The 23564-nt window shown below is 36.0% G+C and overlaps 1 protein-coding gene across 1 annotated transcript in view; it reads left to right on the top strand.

Moving 5' to 3' along the window:
- Window positions 1-23564, top strand: part of KCNT2 (potassium sodium-activated channel subfamily T member 2) — a 239011-nt gene that overhangs the window by 78973 nt on the left and 136474 nt on the right. The window contains exons 3-4 of the mRNA XM_087930344.1: window positions 3250-3329; window positions 15739-15838. Of these exons, the coding sequence (XP_087786470.1) occupies window positions 3250-3329; window positions 15739-15838 (180 nt within the window). The remainder of the gene's footprint in view (window positions 1-3249; window positions 3330-15738; window positions 15839-23564) is intronic.

Here is a 23564-nt window from a genome sequence, read left to right on the forward strand (position 1 = left end):
TGATATAAAAAGTATGTGGTTTTAATTTCCAATATTGATTCCTTCAAGTGTATTAGCAGGTCAGATTTCTCAGACACAGCCAAAGCATCTGGTCCATACTGAGACATTGCTTAAATTGATTATATCATACTGAGAACATACTTAAATTGATTATATCACCACTGTTGAGAATTAGGCAGAAAAATATCCATGTCAATTTGAGAATAATCTGTATTTAAAATATGTACTGTATTCCAAATTCCACCCACAATTTCAGTACAGGTACTCATCTCTTATGACCTTAACTGGGACTCTCAATTCCCATCATTAAACAAAGTTGTTGTTAAGCAATACATCAAATGACCACCTTGTTTAGCAACAGCAATTCCGGCAGTCCCAGTTGTGATCATTAAACAAATCATATATATTAAGGAAGATATCGTGTGATCACAACTTGTATTCTCTTACCAGCTTTTCCATTGACTTTGCTTGCCAGCTGGGAAGGTTTCAAATAGTGACCCAGTGATCATGGAATGCAATGGCCATTGTAAATGCACAATGCTTGACATGCGTCTCAATCAAAATAATAACGAATTGCATTAAATCATTAATATAAAATTATAAAGGTATAGGCATTAAAACGTACACTTGACAAAATTACTATCAATAGACTAAATGCTCTTTGAATCAAAGACTCATAGAATAGGGTTGGAAGGAACCTTGGAGATCTTCTAGTCCATCTCCTACATACCATCTAGGAAAATGTTATTTTGGAATTTAGCCTGACTCTTACCATGTTCCTGGACTTGGAAAGTAATTGATACCATCCTTCCCATAATTGTTTCTTCTACTTTCATGATTTCATCTTTTAAAAAAAACTGTTCTTCATGCTACTATAAAGGAAGGATACACTATATGAGCTTCCTGTCTAGGCTGCAAAAGTACCAGGCATGCAAGAAGGAGCAGCCTGCTTTATGCTTTTCTAAAGATGGTTTAATATTGGGCTATATTGTAAACTCACCATTTCAATCCAACTATGTTTTTAGAATCCTGATGGATTGGAATGATATACAGTATAAGCATCAGTACATGCCTGCCTATGTTCAAATACAAACAACTTTATAATTGCTACAATAGAAACCAGTAGAAAAAGAAAAGAAAAGAGAAAAAGAAAAGGGATAGTTTTCAAATATCCCGAACATCCAAATGTAAATATACACAAACGATACATTAAAAAAATGTTAAAAGGTATTATTCTTATTAGTTGAAACCAATCTAAAATATAGAGTTTTTGAGCACTTGACAAATCTGAGGAAGTACGGTAGCTGACAGAAAATGACCAGTAGGTATTTTATGCAAATCTACCTATTGTATATTTCTATGTAGCATTAAGGGATATTGTCTAGACCTTGGTTGTTCTCAAAAAGCTAAGCAGACTAGGATCTGATTAATACTTGGATCCCTACCAGGAAATCATAGGATTGAATACTAGTCTGGGAAGTTAAGAAAATATTTAGTATTTATGACATTGGATCCAAATATCACCTGACTCCAAGGTTATTCTGGGTAGCAAGCATTCTAGAAGAAGACAATGGCAAACCAACAGTTCATGAGTTTCCATGAAATGTAATGAAGATTATTATTCACTTTAATGTGATTTTGGCTTAATACACTTTTAGTTTGATGCATTATATCAGCCCAGCAACAGGTAGATTATTCAGCAAATCTGTGATTAAGCAACCCTGGCCCAGAATGATGCCTGAATACTCTTTATTTCACTATTTACTATCAATCTCTCTGTTTTGTTTTTACTCTGTGTAGTCCTCAGGTAACATTTTTTGGAACTTAGAGACAGAAAAAAGTGAAGTAGAGCAACCGATTGGTCAACATATATATGCTGAAAGGAAAGGATAAATGGGCTGCTTTTCACCTCCTTTTTTATTGTCCTTGAAAGCCATCACAGAGATATGCCAATGTTCCTGGCAGCTGTGGTTGCTAAGGGATGGGGAGTAGCAAAAAAAACCCCTCATCATGGGATTTCATAAAAACAGAGATTAGCTCCTATACTGAGCTCTCTTAATTAGCACTGAATATCTTCTCTTACTGCAAGGTTCTTTTATGTCACTGTCACACAAATGCTATACTTTTTTGTTCCTGAAAATACAGGTATGTAGTTCAAAACCCTACAAATAAAACAAAGTACTACTTCTCTTTGAAACTAAATTGCCTAAGTCTGTGTACTTGTATGCTTTTATTCATTTGTTTAACATTTTCCTTAAAATGTTAAGTCCTTGGTAGTGAAGGTGGCAGGACATCAAAGAGGATTTAAAATATTACTTTATCATCCTGCTAAGTCTAAGATATACAGTACAGCTAGTCCTTGACTTACAACTATTTATTTTGTGACCGTTTGAAGTTACAACAGAATAAAAAATAGTGACTTATCACCAGTGCTCACACTTATGATCGCTGTAGCAACCCCACAGTCATGTGATTAAAATTTGGTTGCTTGGTGACTAGCATGTATTTATGATTATTGCAAATCTTAGGCTCATGTGATCACCTTTTGCAATCTTCCCAGCCAGCTTCCAATGAGCAAACTCAATGGGGGAAGCTGGGTTTGCTTAATGACCACATGATTCACTTAATAACTGAAGTGATTCACTCAACAACCATGGCAAAGAAAGGTTGTTAACTCAAGTACAATTCACTTAACAACCACCTTGCTTAACAATGGAAATTCTGTTCCAATTGTGTTCTTAAGTCAGAACTATTTGTATAGAGAGATGGACTGGCCCAAGATTATCCAGCTGGCTTTGTGCCTAAAGCATAACTAGAACTCACAGCTTCCCTATTTCTAACTTGATGCCTAACTACCACTATTGTGCACCAATAATTTCTTTTTCTATCACATTAATAAAAATCGCAGTCCTGCAATAACTTTTGAGAAGTCTGAAATATGCCTCCAAGGTGTTCTTGTTTAATTGTGGCTCTTGGGACTCAGGTTGCACAACTTTGTACACTCAGCCATAGAGCTCATTGGCTGACTTGGCCTAGCCACTCGTAACCTGTCTCATATGGAGGTAATACTTTATGTGTGGGTACATTAGAAGAAAAACCCATATAAGTTGTCTTGAGCTTGGAAAGCAGAGAAAAAAGCAATGATTACTGCATAAATAAGTGCAAAAAAGTACACACAGTCAATTTTTATGTGTCACAATCTATTTTAATTAGACTGATGTCTAATCATTTTATCTGGTTATTTTTTAGAGTACAGATTGAATTCTACATGAATGACAATACCTTTAAAGAGAGGCTGAAACTATTTTTCATCAAAAACCAAAGATCAAGTAAGTGCTTTATTCTTATTTAAGCATGTGGGTAACAGAAATTCCTCCCAATAATTAGTGCCTGATAGCTGCATGAAATGGGTACATATTATATCTACTGGGATTTGCGCACACCTGGGGAATTCAGGGATCTGACAATCAGTGTTTTGTTCTACCTGTTTCTCTTCAGTGCTTTATTTGAAGACAAAGGGAATGACGTACTGTACTGCAGATGTTATATTGAGGGTGTCTTAGACACAATTAATAGTACAATATTCTTTTCAAATAGAAATTTCCTTTCATTATCTTCTTTTTGACCCTTTCTTTTCCCCTTCACACTACTGTCTTGATGCAGAAATACTATGCCCTGTCCCAAGAATGAGTGGGTACTTCATAGAAAGTTTAGATTTCCCTTTGCCTGTTATTTTTGCTATATTGTTTATTTCTGCATATAACTGAATGCTAAGTAAGGATGGCTTTAAACAGAACATCACCTAGTCTGCATTTTATTATTAAAGGGCATTTTTCCACCCATCTTTGTTGTTTTCAGGGGATTGTGATGATTATGTGGGGTGAAATAAAAGGGCTTGTTCTGATGAAAATATTGGGAATGGTATACTACCAAAATAAGCGGTCTTTTCCACCAAATTTGTATTGTGATTTTTGAGGTTTCTGAGTGCCAGGACACGAGCCCGCTTCTATATTCAGCAAAAGTTTAAACAATAACCACAGCTTTAAACAATGGTTTACAGCTTAGCAGGGGTGGGATTCAAAGTTCTTGACAACTGGGTGTGGCCTAATTTTGGGGTGTGGGTTGGTGGTCATGTGACTGGATGGGCGTGGCTTTCTGACTAGGTATGGCTTGTATGTAAATATTGTAAATATTTATGTAAATATTGAATTTTTTATTAAAAAAAGCAACTTTTACCCAAAAGCAGGTAATGCAGGCAGGCAGTTTGAGTTGCTCACAGAATCACAGATATACTCAGAGATCTACCATTCTGCAATCTGCTGCCTGAGTCTGTCACATAAAATTTGCTTGCAAGCAAACTCACAAAATTAACTCACAACACACCATGTATGTAAATATTGATTTTTTAATTTTAAAAAACCAACTTTTACTCAAAATCAGGCAAAGCAGGCAGATAGATTGAGTTGCTTATAGAATCACAGATTTATTCAGAGATCTATCTTTCTGCAATCTGCTACCTGAGTCTGCACTGAAAAATGGAAGTTAGGAAGGTTCAGCTCTGCTTTTAGATTAGCTAGAAAGTAAGTAATCAAACAATTTCCTGCTTTCTAGCTAATCTAAATCTCCCAACACAGCTGATAGTTGGAAGAGCTGATGGTTGAGGAAAAAAGGAAAAATAGCAACATAACAGGCATGTTGGATGGCACACATGCCAAGTAAGGAGTGACTGGGCAGGGAGGGGAGGGGCCAGCCAATGGTGCTATTTGCCAGTTCTCCGAACTGCGCAGAATCGTAACAACTGATTCTATAGAATCGGTGCAACCAGGTAGAATCCCACTCCTGGAGCTGAGTAGGATTGATATTAACTTTAATCAAGATTAAAGCAAGTTATAGATTTGAAAAGGAAGAGGATATATGGAGAAGAGAAGAAAAACTACAAAAAGTACAGCTGGTGGGCTTTAACTTAAAATGGATGGGAGATCAAGGAATAGGCTGATGTAACTTGTCTTGTAATGTTTAATGTATAGTGTGAACAAAAAAAAATGACCTATTAATTTAAACATTATCATAGTATAATTAATGTAACTGTAGTTAAACAGCCATAGTCCAGAGGTTCTCCAGTACTGTGACATATGAAAATGATAGATGAATGTATGCAACCCCCTTCATGAATAAAATAGTAATTTCATTGGGACAAAAGAAAACAGAAAATCCACTAAATTAAATGTAACTTTCATGACAGACATATTTTTATAAGGACTACCCAAACAGGCTTTTATCACCCAACAAAAATGCTTCTGTTTTGAGAGGTTAGGAATATAAAAATATAATTGAAAAAGATTAATACAATTTCATAACTCTACTATGGCCCTATGGGACCAGGAGGACAAGAAGGAAGAAGAGAAGTAGAAGGAAGTAGAGCTATGGATATCTTGGGATGAAAATCTTGGAAAAGGTAATTCTAGCAATATGATGCCAATGACTCCACTGTGGCAAGGACAGATCCAACAAGCCCCCACAACTCCCTCAGCCATCTTGAGGGTAGAACTCCTCAAATTAAACTGATTGGCCAAAAAGCAGGCCAGCAGATGAGTAGACTGTATTTCAGTAGAAGTTGCCTTGGTTTATTTAATGATCTCCCTCCGTGACTATAAAAGCCACTTTTAATGTCTTAATTTTCTCAAGTTTACTTGTCATGCCATACTTAGAACTCTGAATTTCAGCTTTCCTGCCAAAATAGGGTATGGGGAGTCTGTGTACCTCATTTTTGCCCTCCATGGCCTCCTGCAGTACTCTGCCTATGAAAAACTGACTGTGTGGACCATTTGGGGGTCTGTTTTTGGCCTGTTTTTGGCCCATTTTTAGCTTGTTTTGGGTCTATTTTTGGCCTGTTTTCCAGCCTCTTGGGCCTGATTTTCATCCTGTTTTGGGCCCATTTTTGGTCCATTTTTAAGTCATTTTTTATCTCCTTCAGACCTGTTTTTGGACCATTTGGGGCCCATTTTTTCAGATTGTTTTTTGGCCTATTTGGGGTGCCTTTTACGTCCATTTTTCAGCTCATTTTAAAAATCTTTTTGGAGCCTTTTTTCGGCCTGTTTCGGGGCCTGTTTTTCAGCCCATTTTTGGACTCTTTTGGGCCCTTTTTTGCAGTTGATTTTCGGAGGGTAAAAACAAGCTGTGTGGGGCAGCATGCAGCCCGTTTTAACTGCCAGAGGCACCGCGGACCAGTCCCTTGATATATCTAGACTGGTGCCATGGGCCAGATTTAAACATTCCGCAAGCCAGATCTGGCCCGTGGGCCATGAGTTTGACACCCCTGCTTTAGATTGTATATATGGATTTCTTTTTCTGTTTTTAAATCGTTCTAGGCAAGATCATTTGATTCCTCTGTGTTATATATTTTGATTATATTTTCATTCTTTTTTCTTTAATTTTTTGCAAAATTACATTACAGTAATGTGAAACTTAGTTGACTTCTGCTCAACCAAGAAACTCTTTACTGAATTGTTTAGTGTTTAAAAAATGCTTATTATTTAAGAAACTATTCAGACTAAGACATTTTAGGAATGTCTTAGGAAGTTTTAAAATCTTTAGTTGGCTTTTTGTAAATCTAAAACTCTTTCAGTTAAATTTCTTGAGAATACTCTGATACCTTATTATCAGTTTATGTGAAGTTTGAAGTTCTAGAAAATGAAAAAAAAAATATGTTCAGGGTCTTATCATTCAGAATTAATTTGCCCCAAGAATGAATTAATCTACATTGTTTAGGATTAATAGATCAACCAACCGAGACCTATAAATTGCACATTCTAGAAGACTGCATATACAACGTTCTTTTTTGTTGTTGTTGTTATTATTAGGAAGAATTAAGGCAGATGCCTTAAGTTGGGGATTTTGTTATGCATGAATAATATAGTTCTTTCAGGATTTTATTTTATTTTAGAATAATAGTGACCTTGAATACCCTAGATAGAAATATTAGGTATAAATGGAAAATAAATAAATAAATATTTTAGTGACTCCTTTTAATGATCAGGTTTTCTTGATTTCTGTGACTTCATTTTTATATGGTTACATTATCTGCTAGTTTTTCCTTTTTTAAAAAATAATGTTATGACATCAATTGATGAAAAATCAGGATGGGAATTTCAATCAATCTATCTTTTATAAAACAGAAACAGGCTATAAGCTATAATTAATCAGTTTTTCATTTTTCATGACAATAAAATTGCTGAATACAATTATAATGGCAGCAAATGGAAATTTTTAGCTAATTAGAAGGAAATGAAGGTTGATTAGACTAACAAATATCACTTTTTTTTCTGATGAAGGGTTATGGTGAATACTGTATGAATTTACATGCTGGATAGATAGATGCCAAGTCATATAGGGAAGAAAGTAAGAGAAAGGATGCTGTTGATCTGGTAAACAGACACTTTTCTTTCTCTTTTGCTAAATGCATCAAGAGGAAAAAAAATTCCACACAGAGTACATGATGCTACTGTTGGACCTTTTGTCACTTTTTAGTGTAAATACTTGTTGGATGTCCTGTACAAAATAAAGCAACTCTTTTTTAAAAAGCTGCAGTTATGATTCTCTATGCAGGGTAAACACATGGACTGAATTTAATTCTGTAATACTATGTTGTATGCTTATACTTTTCTGTTTAGTAACTTTTAATTGTAATACTATTATAATGAGGATACAGTAAAAAGTGTTCACTCAGTTTTTTTCACTTGTATAAACAGATTAAACAGTATAGCAATAGCACTTAGACTTATATACTGCTTTACAGTACTTTCCAGCCCTCTCTAAGTGGTTTACAGAGTCAGCATATTGCCCCCAACAATTTGGGTCTTCATTTTACCCATCTCGGATGGATGCAAGTCAACCTTGAGGCTGGTGAGATCTGAACTGCCAAACTGCAGGCAGTCGGCAGTCAACAGAAGTAGTCTGCAGTACTGCACTCTAACCACTGCGCCACCATGGTTCATAGTTTATTGTTGGTTCATTTGCAAACTTATGCCTATGTGAATAATTTCCTTGATTGCAAGGTGTTAGGATTCACCTTTAATGAAACCCCCTTAAATGTAAATATATTTTAAGCACTGACACCCTATAATGCAACAAATATTGAAAACATCTAATAATAAAAGTAAAATAATTTATATTGAAAAAAATATAAATATAAAAACAAATAAAATGTGATGTTTAATACTGTTTGCTTTTTGTCTCATTGATTTCTTCAAGGTATGTTTTATGCTGAATTATTTTATCTTTTTTATTTTTATAATTTGTAATTTTATTTTATTTTTTCTTTTAAATGTTGGTTGCTCTGACCAACGTCATGTAGGGGAAAATATACATATTTGGTATATAAATGAAGTTCTTCAGTTAGATCTGTTTTAAAATTTTCACAATTAGCTTTCAAATATATGGTCATGCTGACTTTAAAATTTCAAGTACTGAACAAATTAGACACAAAAGAATGAAGGATTGCTGTGTCCTTTCTCCCTGCCCCTAGCTATATTTAGTCAAACTAAAATGAGCTAAGCTATTTTGGAAGGATTTGGGGTGGATCAAGGCAATCAATCTAGTCTACAGTGAAACATTTCTCAAAATGGAACTTAAAATTGTGCCAGCCTTGTGACAGAGGAAAAAGGCAGCTGTCTTTCTGGGCTGCCAAGAAATATGGGAACCCAGCATGAATAGAGATGAATATTCCTACAGAAAGGCAAATATGAATGAGTTAGTCAGAACTCAAAGCCAATAATCACAGCTAACACAGGCTATCTCAAAAATATACCCACCCGCCTATCTTAATGATCTTGTATATTTTAACTGGCATTCCTCAGCATTATATTAAAACAAAATGAATAATCTACCACTAGGTTATGTTCTGTTGCTCTTAAATAAGTCCCTAATTTGTGTATTATACTTGATATGGTAAGTTGTTTTAATGCATTATCTATTTTGCAATTGAATCTTTATAAACATAATTTTTAAAGCCACTATTTATATATTTCCAGGGAAATATTTGGTGCATTATTTCCTTATTTATAATCATAAGGTATCACACAAAATGAATAATGCAGTTAAAATACAAATGCAATAAATAGCCGCAAAATCATACAAGCCTGCATATAGACAATAGAATTCAAAATCTACTCAAAGGAGTAGCTTCAGCTACAACATATTACAATGATTTAATCAGAAAGTAGTCTAATAAACTGAAGCTAGGCCTCTGTAAGGATGGAATCTTTCAAAGTATGCCTGCAATTGTCATTGTGAGCAGCCTATACATAACTTAGTTGATGATAATTAAAGCCCTTTTCTTTTAGTATAGGTGATCCCATAAGTTTCTGTCTTTACAAGACAGAGTGAGAATTGAATATATGTGTAATCAATTGCAGTTCCCTATATCAAGACATACAACAGCACAAAGCAAAACATGTTCTGGAGGCTTCTATAGATTAACTTGATTCAGTTGTGGAATCTCAAGTCAAGCAGAAACAGGAATTGCTCTTTCCTCAAATTGCTTATGCAAATAAGTGAATTAGTGTCTTAATTGTGGTAGACGGGTGAGTTTACCACAAACAGGTCTTGAGAAGTCTCATCTAGACAACACTGTGAGCCAACAAAAATGTTAAGAAATAGCTGTTTATTGTTGATGACATAAGTATTGAGAACTGAGTTCTGAGATTTCATTAAAGTTGGTTTGGATTCATTGCAATTCTTCCAGTACTTGTTGTTTTCATCTTCCTACTATATTCATTAACTGCTCCTCAGAGTTCACTTAAAAGAGGAGGACACAGGGGAACAATTATTTCAGTTGCCCAAGTCATTTCATGAAGTAAAAACAAATGTATGTCAGAAAGAGCTTAGAATAAGAAATGTCTTAAAAACATCTTTGGAAAGCTGTGAACTTTATAAGTCCCTTGGAGAGTACCATCCAAATTGGCTTCCTCAACCTCAACTTTGCACAGGGGAATAGCTGGGGAAGTATGAACTTCAATGGGAAATTGCTTTATTGATAAACTTCAACAGGAAATGCTTAAAATTTGCATTTATTGATTTGGGGTAGTCTGTTTAGTTTCCTTTTTGAATTCGTGTAATTATTAACTCTGATATTTTATTAAAAGGCAACATAACTTTGACCTAAACTTGTTTTTCAAAAGGCAACAGGACTTTGCTTTTTCTCTTAAAATGTTCTGCTTCTCATTGAAGAAATTTCTTGGATGAGAAGCTTGAATCAGAACACTTCTTGGATAAGAAGCAAAATATTTTCAAGGGAAAAACCAAAGTCCAGCTGCCTTTTGAAAAGCATCTTTGGGACAACCATGACCTGGATGATTGAGAATCTCCACAGGCAACAAAATTGTAAGTGAATTAGAAGCATATCGAATTATCAGGCCTGACTAAAACCCATTGTGTTTGTTTCCCTTGGGTCTTTTTGAGAGTAAGTGACTGTTGATCAAACTTAATACAGATTGTCCTTTATTTTTATTTCCATAAAATATATTAGCATGTTAATTTTCAGCAAAGATAGCTTTATATTTTCCTTAAAGCAAGAATTATGTATATGATAAAGTCTTACATATTATTCCAAATACAGTATATTACAGTTTAATTTTCATTGAATGCCTTCAGGCTTTCCCCAAAGCTTCCCCACCCCCACCCCCAAAGATATTGAAGTTGTTCCTTAATTATACCTGGTAACTAATCCAGAATTTTGAGGTAACAATTTACAAACTTTTGAGAGGCTTGTGAAAATATTACTTTTTGAATGCTATGCTAAATGTTGTAATAAGGAGAATCCCACATAGTTCTCAGTGTTATCTTCACTGCTCAAAAAAATAAAGGGAACACTTAAACAACACAATGTAATTCCAAGTCAATCACACTTCTGTGAAATCAAACTGTCCGCTTAGGTAGCAACACTGATTGACAATCAATTTCACATGCTGTTGTGCAATGGAATAGACAACAGGTGGAAAGCAGAGGCAGTTAGCAAGACATCCCCAATAAAGGAGTAGTTCTGCAGGTGGTGACCACAGACCACTTCTCAGTTCCTATGCTTTCTGGCTGATGGTTTGGTCACTTTTGAATGCTGGCGGTGCTTTCACTCTAGTGGTAGCATGAGACGGAGTCTACAACCCACACAAGTGGCTCAGGTAGTGCAACTCATCCAGGATGGCACATCAATGCAAGCTGTGGCAAGAAGGTTTGCTGTGTCTGTCAGCATAGTGTCCAGAGCATGGAGGTGCTACCAGGAGACAGGCCAGTACATCAGGAGATGTGGAGGAGGCTGTAGGAGGGCATCAACCCAGCATCAGGACTGCTACCTCCACCTTTGTACAAGGAGGGACAGGAGCACTTCCAGAGCCCTGCAAAATGACCTCCAGCTGGCCACAAATGTGCATGTGGCTGCACAAACGGTCAGAAACAGATTCCATGAGGGTGGTATGAGGGCCCAACGTCCACAGGTGGGGTTGTGCTTACAGCTCAACACCATGCAGGACGTTTGGCATTTTCCAGAGAACATCAAGATTGGCAAATACGCCACTGGCACCCTGTGCTCTTCACAGATGAAAGCAGGTTCACAGTGAGCACATGTGACAGACGTGACAGGGTCTGGAGATGCCGTGGAGAACGTTCTGCTGCCTGCAACACCCTCCAGCATGACCGGTTTGGCAGTGGGTCAGTAATGGTGTGGGGTGGCATTTCTTTAGGGGGCTGCGCAGCCCTCCATGTGCTTGCCAGAGGTAGCCTGACTGCCATTAGGTACTGAGATGAGATCCTTAGACCCTTTGTGAGACCATATCCTGGTGCGGTTGTCCCTGGGTTCCTCCTAATGCACGACAATGCATGTGGCTGGAGTGTGTCAGCAGTTCCTGCAAGATGAAGGCATTGATGCTATGGACTGACCCGCCCGTTCCCCAGACCTGAATCCAATTGAGCACATCTGGGACATCATGTCTCGCTCCATCCACCAATGCCATGTTGCACCACAAACTGTCCAGGATTTGGGGGATGCTTTAGTCCAGGTGTGGGAGGACAGCCCTCAGGAGACCATCTCATCAGGAGCATGCCCAGGCATTGTAGGGAGGTCATACAGGCACGTGGAGGCCACACACACTACTGAGCCTCAATTTGACTTGTTTTAAGGACATTACATCAAAGTTGGATCAGCCTGTAGTGTTCTTTTCCACTTTAATTTTGAGTGTAACTCCAAATCCAGGCCTCCATGAGTTGCTAAATTTGATTTCCATTGATAATTTTTGTGTGATTTTGTTGTCAGCACATTCAACTATGTAATGAACAAAGTATTTAATAAGAATATTTCATTTATTCAGATCTAGGATGTCTTATTTTTGTGTTCGCTTTATTTTTTTGAGCAGTGTAATTCTCAGTAAGCTACCATTCAGAATGACTGTTGTTATTTTGTAATATTAATTTGACAAAGAAAAGCTTTCCTGATCTTAGGAAGACAGAGGAAAGAGTAGAAGTAAAATAAAGGGATAGTTTTATGGTCTCTAAGTTAGGAAGCAAAAATGAAAGTGAAATTTATATTTAACAGAGATGCAGGTTTCTGTACTATACATGAGCAGAGAGATGCAAAACTTAACACATGGTAACCATTGACACAATCTATTTACCACTTAAAAACTTAGTGGGTTCCATATGCATTATAGACTAACATTCATTTCAGATATGCTTCTGGAACAAAATCCTGAATGACATGTTCTGCTTAAGATAGTCATAATGTAGCATGTGATACAAAAATTTATAGGTTGTAAACCATCCCAGAAGAAGAGAGGGTATATGTTTGCATGTTTGATGAGTAATATTAGAGTTTTTATAGAGATATTTTACAATATCTATATAAAAGATACCCCTTCTCTAGTATATGTATAAAATGAAATGAAAAAAGGAAGTTGTGTGGAACATTATTTGACTCTTGGATTATGGTAAACAAGAATAAAAAGAGGTGGTATTTACTTAAATTATTTACTATATTGGCCTCCAAAGGTCTGAAATATATATTTTAGTATAGCTTCATTAGATTGAAGTAACCCCTTCATTCGTCTTTGAGTCTGTCAAATCTAATGACCCCTTCATTCATCTTTGAGTCTTTTCAGTTTCTTCAGCAGCAATGTGCAGGTTCACATGAAGTCTACCTATAAAAATTAGGCAGGATTTTCACAGTCATGAAGCTCATTGGGTGATTCTTTAGAAGTTACTTCCCAACATAATCAATTTCATAGGGTTGATTACAAGGATAAATGAATAATGGAACACATGGAGTTAGAGGATTCACTTGGTTTCCCAGTCAAAGCACACATAAAATGGTGGATAATTAGGATTAAGGTTAGGGTTACAATAGGAAGGATTTTCACTCCTATTGGAAGGTATCAGTTGTATCAGCTATCACAGAACATTTAATTTACAAATTTTAAGATGTCTATCATTTTAACTAAAGTGAAGAGTATTGGTGATTTTCAAATCTATTTTTAACTGGAATTTATGGTTATGATAGAGGCAGCCTCAGTACAATGAAGGTATTAAAACTGATTCCAAAATACGTTGAAAACACTATATAATTGTTCATTGCACATGTTATTAAAGCTTCCAGTGCCATTAGCTTTCATCATTTGCCACTGCCAGATGGTACTCTGACAGAGTAGGAAGCAATCACTGAATAATGCAAAGATAATAAAAAATGATGAATAATAGATCAGATAATTTCTCACCCTTGTTAGTTGCAATGGCCAGTTAAAGGCAGATCCAATATATACCAATGGGACTTTTGCTTGTCTCAGGTGGAGTTTCTTGCTGCTACAAATACTGGTATTTGGTTTGCTTTGATGATGATCTCTGGCTTCTTTTCAATCTATGTAGCTTATAAGCTAAAGCACCTTTTTGATAATAGATAACAAAAGAGAGCCACCTGTACCTATTTTAAGTTGAATATTACCTTGATTAGGCATGGAGAGGAACATTAATGATTGATTGCATTAATTGCATATTTAAATTCATTTCAGCTGGTCTTCTCATTAGTTTGCCAAAAAGAAGAACATACTTTAATTTGCATTTCTCTACATCAGGAGTGTCAAACCCATATTGTCACGGTGGCATCATATTATGTATTGCGACTTCCCCCCCTAAACCGGGCATGGGTGTGATCAGTGCATGATGCATCCGGCCCATGCAAGTTTGACAGTCCTGCTTCACATATACATATATATGAATGTTTTAGTCATTTTTGATAATATATTTTAGCATATAAAATATTATGCATTTATAATAACAGTATTAGCTATTTAGATACTGTGATCTGCTCACTTCAAATGCATATTTGAAGCTGAATTGTATCTAGCTTGTCGTGCCACAGAAATGTTTACATTGTTCCATAAGATTGCTAGTTAACCTGTATCCTTGACTTTTTTTTTTTGCATTGCATAGATTATGAATTGTTAGTCCACAGTAGTATGCTTTAAATAACTTACATTGTTTCCACAGTACTCCATAAGTAATAAATTGTGCAAGATAAGAAAGGTAACAATGATCAATTACATTTTCCGGGTTCTTCCCCATAGGCAAGTTGTTGTTCTTTGGCCTAGTGATGGAAGATAAGACATATTAGCTTGAGGTTTGTGTGGGTACTTTCATTTCCATGACTTCATCCTAGGAGAAAGCCGAGAGTGTCTGAAGTGGCAGGTCAAAGTGATAGATGCAACCAGATGTTTGAACCCTCACTCCTTTTTATATGCATACAGTGCCTGTAATGTACATTGAAAAGGGATGTGGCTTTGATTACCTAGTTTATACCTACCATTTTGAAACGCTTAGCCATCACTGTGGATCCCCCTGATATGGGTCTAGGACAACTCACTACAGGACGATTCGCAACGGCCAACTCACTGTTTGACAACTTGCCGTGATACAAAAGTTATATATTGAAGAATGGTGAAATAGAATTGTTAAAGAAAGGATGCAAAAAGGAGGGAGAAAATGAAGTATGAAGGACAAAAATGAAAATATTTTCAAAATTATTTTAAATAATTAAATAAAATTGTTGAATTATCCCATGGCAAGTAAGGTGTGGCAAGCTGGCTACAGTAGGTTGGCCAGGGCAAATTGGCAGCAGTGAGTTGGCCGTGGCAAGTTGGCTGTGGCAACTTGTCCCATTCCATTCTGATGTTGGGAAACTGCCAGCCAAAGGGAAGATTAACTTTGAGTTCTTGTATAGCATCAAGAGGCATAAGCATCAACCTTTTTCAAGATCCATTAAACCTTACCTAGTTGTTCCCATGGACAGCAGGCAGTCTGCAGAAACTCTTGTAATATAAGTGGAAGTCAATAACATTGCTGACTTAAGATATTCACAGATAGTGGTGGTTGCTTGTTCCTGACACCTGCTCCTGTTTTTTTGGTTTTTTTTCAAATGGGTAAGTTGAGTCTGCATGAATAAGAAAAAGAGTAGAGTTGGATGTCTATTAATGCTTTAATTTGTTTTCTCTTTCTTTTTTCCCCATCTGAAGGAAGATAGTCCAAAGATAAGGGGGAGATGGTTTTCGAAAAGTTGAAATCAATACATTTATTAATATTTTAACACTCTAAAGACTTTAAACAATTTTTGACAGGCCTGAGGATATTACTTTTCAGTCAGTTTAGTAACTTGCAAGTATTCTTTTCTTAATTTAGTTTGATTCACTTTTCTTTTTTTCCCAACAGGCCTGAGAATCCGCTTATTCAATTTTTCACTCAAACTTTTAAGCTGCATGTTATATATAGTTCGGGTGCTCCTGGATGATCCATATCAGCAACATGGATGGTAATCTTCTTTTAATTTTTCTCTCAAAATGCCTGAGGAATTGTTATGCATAATATATGATCTCCTACCATATTTTTATTCTACAAGGAGTCATTTGTAATTCAATTTCACATTTCATTATGTGCAGGTAGAGAGGGCTATAATATTGCAGGCAAAACTTAATTAGCAGATTGTTGATAAAGTAAAATATTAAGGAGACCAGAACATTGGTTGTTCTTGCTACTATATCTCACATAATATACATTACAATGCACTATTTTTGCATATGGAATAATGACCAAAATACAGATAGTCCTTGACTTACAAGAGTTCATTCAGTGACCATTTAAAGCAGGGGTCTTCAAACTTAACAACTTTAAGACTTGAAGACTTCAACTCCCAGAATTCCTCCTCCGGTCATGTTACCTCAGGAATTCTGGGAGTTGAAGTCCGCAAGTCTTAAACTTGCCAAGTTTGAAGACCCTTGGTTTAAAGTTACAATGGCACTGAAAAAAATGACTTATGATAATTGTTTCACACTTATGACCATTGCAGCATCCCTATGGTCACATGATTTACATTCAGATGCTTGATAATTGGATCGTATTGATGATGATTGCAGTGTCCCAAGGTCATATGATCACCTTTGGTGAACTTCTCACAAGCAAAGTCAATTTACTCTTTAGTAAACTGGACCTGCAACATGTACATATTCTGCCAGATGTGATAGGCCAGGTAGATGTAATCAGCAAGAAGCAGTCCCTCAAATAGCTTGGTCCTTTGTCATGAATATCTTATCAGCTCCTCCATTCGTTGTGTCATGCCCCTGTCAGAATCTGATTCAGAGGGGGAGGCCGAGCAGCTGACAGGGAGCGGGAGTATGGCTCTGTTGGCTGTGGAAGAAACTGGGAAAGGGTAAAGGCTGGCTGGGAAGAGCAGGGGAGAGGTAGAGCACGGGAAGGGGAATTCGGAGGAAGACCCAAGCTCACCCCCTCTTCATCGTAGGGCACGCAGGGAGAAACAGAGAAGGAAGCAATGTGAGTTGCATGGCTTATGGGGGAGGAAAGGGCCCTGATTCCCTTTATTAGCTGCAGCTGAGAACACAGTGTTTAAAAAGGGAAGCTGCACACAGCAACTTTTTGGGAACAAATTGTGAATTATCTGGTATCGTCGAGGCTTATCTGGGTTCCTGGCGTCTTCCCAACTGTGTGTGTTCTGCTGGTCTTTCAAGCCTGCAATTCCTTCTCCTGCCCTGTCAGGTTAATTACTGCAGCGTGGTTTGTGTGGATTTTTATTTATAGTTTGTATGTACTTTGTTTTTGGACTGAATTTCCTTCATTTAAAGACTGTTCTTGGGAGAGTTTTTTCTCCAGCCAAAGGTAACCTGGACATTGGGGGCAAAATTGGAGGTACTAAAGGAACACTTCTTACTTATTTGACTGTGTTGCCTTTGTGCCACACCCCAGGTCATCACATCTTGAACACAGAGGCAGGAAAGTTGACTTATGTCAGATCTTTACTGTTATAACAGTTTATTTGTGGAACCTTTTGTTTCCCCCCTTCTGAGTCAGTTCAGGTATTGGGTTTTTGTGTGTGTGTGTGTGTGTGTTGTCTGTTCATACTGCTCTCTGATTTTCCTATGCCCATCTGCCACAAGTTCCTTCAAAAGTTGTTTTGGATTTTTAGCACTGTTTGCTATCCTTCTCTGTGTAGTATTGCAGGGGTTTGGGGAAGTGCTTTGGTCTCCCTTTTTCACAATCAAAGGTATTCAAGCATCTAGTCTCTGGACTACCTGAAAAAAAACAACTAATTTTAATATTTTTCAAAAGATTTTGAAAACATGTTTTTTTCCAGTAAGGGATATAATGGAAGAAGTTGACTACAGCTGGACAATATTGCAAAATCTGATCTTTATCTAGACAGCTAATAAGCTTTCAAATTGGCTTGTTGAAGGACTTATATTCATTTCAATTATTGTTTAGTTATTTTTCCAGGATATAGGGCTTGACTAATTGGCTTTGTTATTTTAAAGATTATGGGATTGTGTGTTTACTTTATTTGGCTGTTGTTTCTGTGCATTTTTATTATGAAAATATGTGTAACTATTGGCTGTCCCTAACATTCTGGTATTTTGTGTGTTTTTAATTGATTATTGTTGACATTGAAGCTGTTATTGCTGCTGTTATTATTCAGAGGACTTACCTAATTTTGTTTTATTAAAGGAATTTTTGCATGAGTATGTGCAAGCATGTTCAAGCCAATATAATAAATATAGTGTGTTTGTTGTTAATTTTAATAGCAAAGTAGTTTAACTTTTACAAATACACAAAAAGTGTATGCTTGAACAACTATATGTACATTTTAATTAAAAAAGTGAGTTAAAAGCCGTCAGCCAACAGATCTATCTAAAAGCCTTCATAGATTAGACAAGTTCAGAGCTCAAACAAAGTCCATATTTGTAGGAGAATTTTGCAAAATGCCAATTGTAGATGCCTTAATCCATATCTAGAAAAAAACCTTTCAGTTCAAAGCACTATCCTGCTTCATATCTCTCTGCATAAGCCTTTGCTTACAATAAGGAAAAGAGACCAATACTATGATGCCCTTGGCTCCACAGGAGATACTTTTCCTTTAAAGTTTAGTTTAATTTTTCATGAAAACTGGCTTTGTTAGATCAGAACACAGCATTGCTTCAAACCACTGATTCTAAAGAAGGGAACTTCAAATCATTTACTTCAAATCCCACTCTTTGATTTTTTTTTTTAAATGACATGCTAACATTCGTAAGAAAGAAAACTAAAGGCTGCTGAAGGAGAGGAAAAAGAGTACCCAATCTCATTGCTTTGATTAAATTCATTCAAGCTTATATACGTACTGCTAAACCATGGCTTTGCATTCACTTTGATTAAATAGAACAATAAACAGGCTAACTATCATGCTCTCACCTCTGCTTTTCCCTGATTGTGTTTGCAGGATTGCATAATGAGTAGATTATAAAAAGTACTTTCGAAACTAATGTTACATATAAAGTAAATGCACCAAGGTTTTTACAGCTAGTCCAAAATTTTTGTTGCTAAGCAAGGCAAGGGAGTTTTGCCCCATTTTATGACCAATTTTGCCACAGTTGTTGAGCGAATTGCTGCAGTTTTTAAATGAATCATACAGTCATTAAGTGATTCTGGCTTCCTCCATTGACTTTGCTTTCAGAAGCCGGTTGGAGGGTTACAAATGATGATCACATGGGCCCAGGACATTGCACTTGCCATAAATACATGCCAATTGCCAGGCACCCAAATTTTGATCATGTGACCATGAGGATGCTTTGATGTTTATAAGTGTGAAAAACATTTATGAGTCATTTTTCAGTGCCATTGTAAGTTAAAATGGTCACTATAACAAATGATTGTAAGTCAGAATACTAGAAAAACAGAGTTGGAAGGGACTTTGGAGGTCTTCTAATCCAACTTCTTTCACCATTCCAAACAAATGACAGTCCAGTCTCTTTTTAATAGTCTCCTGGTGATGGCAAGCCGTTCCATGGTTTATTGTCACTGCAAGGAAATTTCCTTAGTTCTAGATTGCTTCTCTCCTTGATTAATTTCCATCCACTGCTTCTTGTTTTGCCTTCTGGTGCTTCAAAAATAGATTGAATCCCTTTTCTTTGTTGCAGCTCCTCAAACACTGCTGTCATGTCATTCCTAGTCCTTCTTTTCACTAGACTAGACATATCCAATTCCTGCAACTGTTTTTCATAAGTTTTAGTCCTCAGCTCCCTAATCATCTTTCCTGAGTCTCATCATCTTTTTTTTTTTTTATACTGTGGTGACCAAAATTGGATGTGGCATTCCAAGTGTGGTCTTACCAAGGTGTTATAAAGCAGTACTAACACTTCATGTGATCTGGCATCTATTCCTCTGTCAATACAGAGAACAATTTCATTGGCTTTTTAGCCATACTATTTTTTAGAATGTAGGTAGTTGAGGACTACCTCTATTTGCCTCACAACCCAACACACATTATTCTAAGGGGTGTCAAACTGGCGGTCTGTTGGCCAGATGTATCACGCACAGGCTAAGCCCATCCCAGATCTGCGAATTGGAAAAATGCCTTGAAACATCACCTGACACAGCAAGTTTGACACCCATGCATTATGCTGTTGAGGTGGGTTTTTTTTTTAAACTACATATTGGGAGGGGAAGGGGAGAGAATGACATCTCTATTACCTCAAAGATTTCTTCCACATTTCTATTACCATCATGTAGAATAAGCTGAAACAAACAGATAAATACCCATTGTAAAAGAAGGCTATGCATTCTAACCTGGAGTAAGCAGCATTGAATTTACTATAGAATATGCATATACACATCTGCGCCTGCTAAGCATAGCAGCATTGTTGAATTTGTTATAAAAAATCTTGGGCACTTTCTTTCCTTCCCTGCTCAGTTATTCCAGTCACTTCAATGGTGGCCTATTTTGCTCCTTCACCTTTCTTTATCTTCCTTCCCTTCATCCTTCATAAATGTGTGTGAGTGCATGTGCATATATTTAAGAAATAATGGTTTGAATAATTGTTAAATACAGTTGGGGAGGATTTATTGAATGAATTAAAATGAAGTGCTTTTTATTGACAATTTTATTCACTAGTTATTTATTCAATTAAAAATAATTGATTTTTTTCCCTAGTCCTTGTTTATTTTTAGAATGTAGCTTCAGAATTATAGAAATAGGCAAACACAGTTGTGTATCCATGTCTGACTTAAGGGATTTATTGAAATATGATGTCCTTATATAGACAATCTCATCCAGTTGTTATTTATTCAATTAAAATTAATTGGATTTTTGTCTTGTCCTTGTTTTGTCCTTGGAATGTAGCTGTGAAACAGGGTGCCTAGACATATGCAAACATACAGTTGTGTATGCAAGCCTGTCTTGGGCACACATTTATTGTATTGGGAAGAAAAAGATACTTTTAGGATTGGCTTCAGATGAAGTTAACAGCATTAGCTTGACTTTATAGAGAAAGTAGACATTGCATAGGTACTTTGTGCAGTTTATTTATTTAGAGATATCTCCCTTCCCTTGGTTTTGCCTTCGTTTTAATTATGTTTCAAACAGGTACAGCATATAGAAAACTTTATTAAACTTTAGAAATTTACTACTTTTACTACTTTGATCACTTTGATGAAATGCAAAGACTGTTGGCACATAAATCTAATACATAAAATTAACGAATAAAATAGTAGGAGAAACCAGGAGATTGCTGCAAACTCATGTGTATGAACGAATCTTCCCATTACTAGATAACTTGGCAGTTTCCAAGGATATCATTATTATTCCTGTGCATAGTTGTGCTATTTTCTATGTTAACTGAAAAAAAATCTAATATTTAATAATTCTAATATTTAAATATGGGATTAACAGATATATAACTCTTGGTTTGCAGCTATTTCCAATTCATATTTTTCCCCAATGTAAAAGTTGTAAAGTCAGGGGGATAATAATGTTTAAATCACCATACCTCCCCCAAAATTACTACTTATTATACCTTTGTTTTGCCATTAATGTTTTTATGTGATTAGCACCCAATAGAAAGATCTTGACATAGTCCAAAACATAAGTATTTGTCAATAATAATTAAAAATAGGATTCTGCTCTATAATCAAGAGCCAGGCTGAATTAAACCCTAGACTTACAGTTGTTTCTTTGTATTTGCCTGTTTTCTTTTTGTTGTCTTATTTTAGGCCTCTGTTAAGTTCAGATTCTGTCCCCCCCCCCCAGGTTTATTTATATTAATGAGTTTTTTCTTCTTTTGAGAAACAATGATTTTTAACAAAATTGCATGCATGCATTTTAATATATTATCCCTCTAGGTGTCATTAATATTAAATCTTGATATGGAACCACTTTTCATCTAAATTTGTTTGAAAGGCATTCTTTGCCCCTAATTTTAAAATCTAGCAAAGGCAATAATACAAGTGGAAAAATAGGAAAACATGCATTAGAGCAGCTGTGCTTTTGGTAGCCTATGACTCTGGTGAAGTTGGCTTTCCTCTTGCCATGATTCTATTTATTTATTTAGTTAGTTAGTTAGTTATCAAGCGATTATAAGGTAACAGGTATAAGTATAAACATAGTTATGAATACATGAAATGGATACATATGAGAGAAATAAAAAGAAACAATAGGACAGGGATGGTAGGCACATTGGTGTGCTTATGCATGCCCCCTACAGACCTCTTAGGAAAGGGGTGAGGTCAATAGTAGACATTCTAAGGTTAAAGTTTTTGAGGTTTGGGGAAGAAACCACAGAGTCAGGTAGAGTATTCCAGACATTGACCACTCTGTTACTGAAGTCGTATTTCCTGCAATCAAGTTTGGTGCGGTTACCTTGAGTTTGTATTTATTGTGTGGTCTTGTATTGTTATGGTTGAAGCTGAAGTATTCATTGACAGGTAGGACATTGCAATGTATCATTTTATATACTATACTTAGATCGGACCGAAGGCGGTGTAGTTCTAGTTTTTCTAGGTCTAGAATTTCATCTCTGGTGGCATAAGGTATTTTGCAATGAGTAGAGGAGTGGAGAACTCTTCTTGTGAAATATTTCTGCACTTTCTCAACTGTATTAATATCAGATATGTAATACGGGTTCCAGACTGATGAGTTGTATTCAAGTATTGGTCTAGCAATTTTTTTGTATTCTGTAGTTAGTAGTGTGATATTACCAGAGAAAAGGCTACATAGGATTAGTTTAACAACTCTTAATGCCTTTTTGGCTATGTAATTACAGTGGACTCTCACACTGAGATCATTAGAAATGAGTACTCCAAGATCCTTGACAGAGTTTGGATCATCAACAAGGTCTTGACTATTCAGCTTGTATTTTATTTTCTGATTATTTTTGCCAATATGTAAGACAGAGCATTTATTTGTTGAGATTTGAAGTTGCCATTTGTTTGACCATTCTGATACATAGTTGAGGTCTTTTTGAAGGGTAGCAGTATTGTCTGTGGTGTTGAATAGCTTTACATCATCAGCAAAGAGAATGCAGTTGCTCTTAATATGATCACAGAGGTCATTTATATAGAGTATGAAAAGAGTTGGTCCTAGAACACTGCCTTGGGGTACACTACTGTTGACAGGTACAGATTTGATAGGACACTCCCAATTTTGACCATTTGTTGTCTGTTTGACAGGAATGCTTCTATCCAGTTATGCAGGTGTCCAGAGATACCATAAGATTTTCATTTTAGGAGTAGTTTGTGGTGTACCACTGAATCAAAGGCTTTACAGAAGTCTATGTAGATTGCGTCTATTGCTTTGCCCTGATCGAGTTGTGTAGTATGTTTTTTCAGTGTAAGAGTTGCGGATTACAGGGTAGTTTTTTTCTGAAACCAAATTGTTTATTAGAGAGTAGGTTGTTTGTCTCTAAATGGAGGATAATGGATTGGTTAATAATTGATTCCATGACTTACAGGACTTTACAGCATAATTCTTGTCAAATAAATCATGATTTGATTTGAAATCAAGCAGTTGATTTGAATACCTTTTTTGTGAATGTTTATGGAACTATTTTGCATACCCTGGTATTATTATTCAGTTACTACTTTTGAAAGGGGCTACTAATAATTTTGAAAATGTTTATTTTTCTATTCAGCAAGCATACTGGTTGGGTCCATACTATTACTAAGGAAATAGGTTTTTATACAAAATGTCCTAAACAATTAAAAACATTTATTTTAAAAGA

The sequence above is a fragment of the Pseudonaja textilis genome, chromosome 3 (genome assembly GCF_049901715.1).
Source record: "Pseudonaja textilis isolate UNSWEBS1 chromosome 3, rPseTex1.2, whole genome shotgun sequence".
Taxonomy (NCBI): Eukaryota; Metazoa; Chordata; class Lepidosauria; order Squamata; family Elapidae; genus Pseudonaja; species Pseudonaja textilis.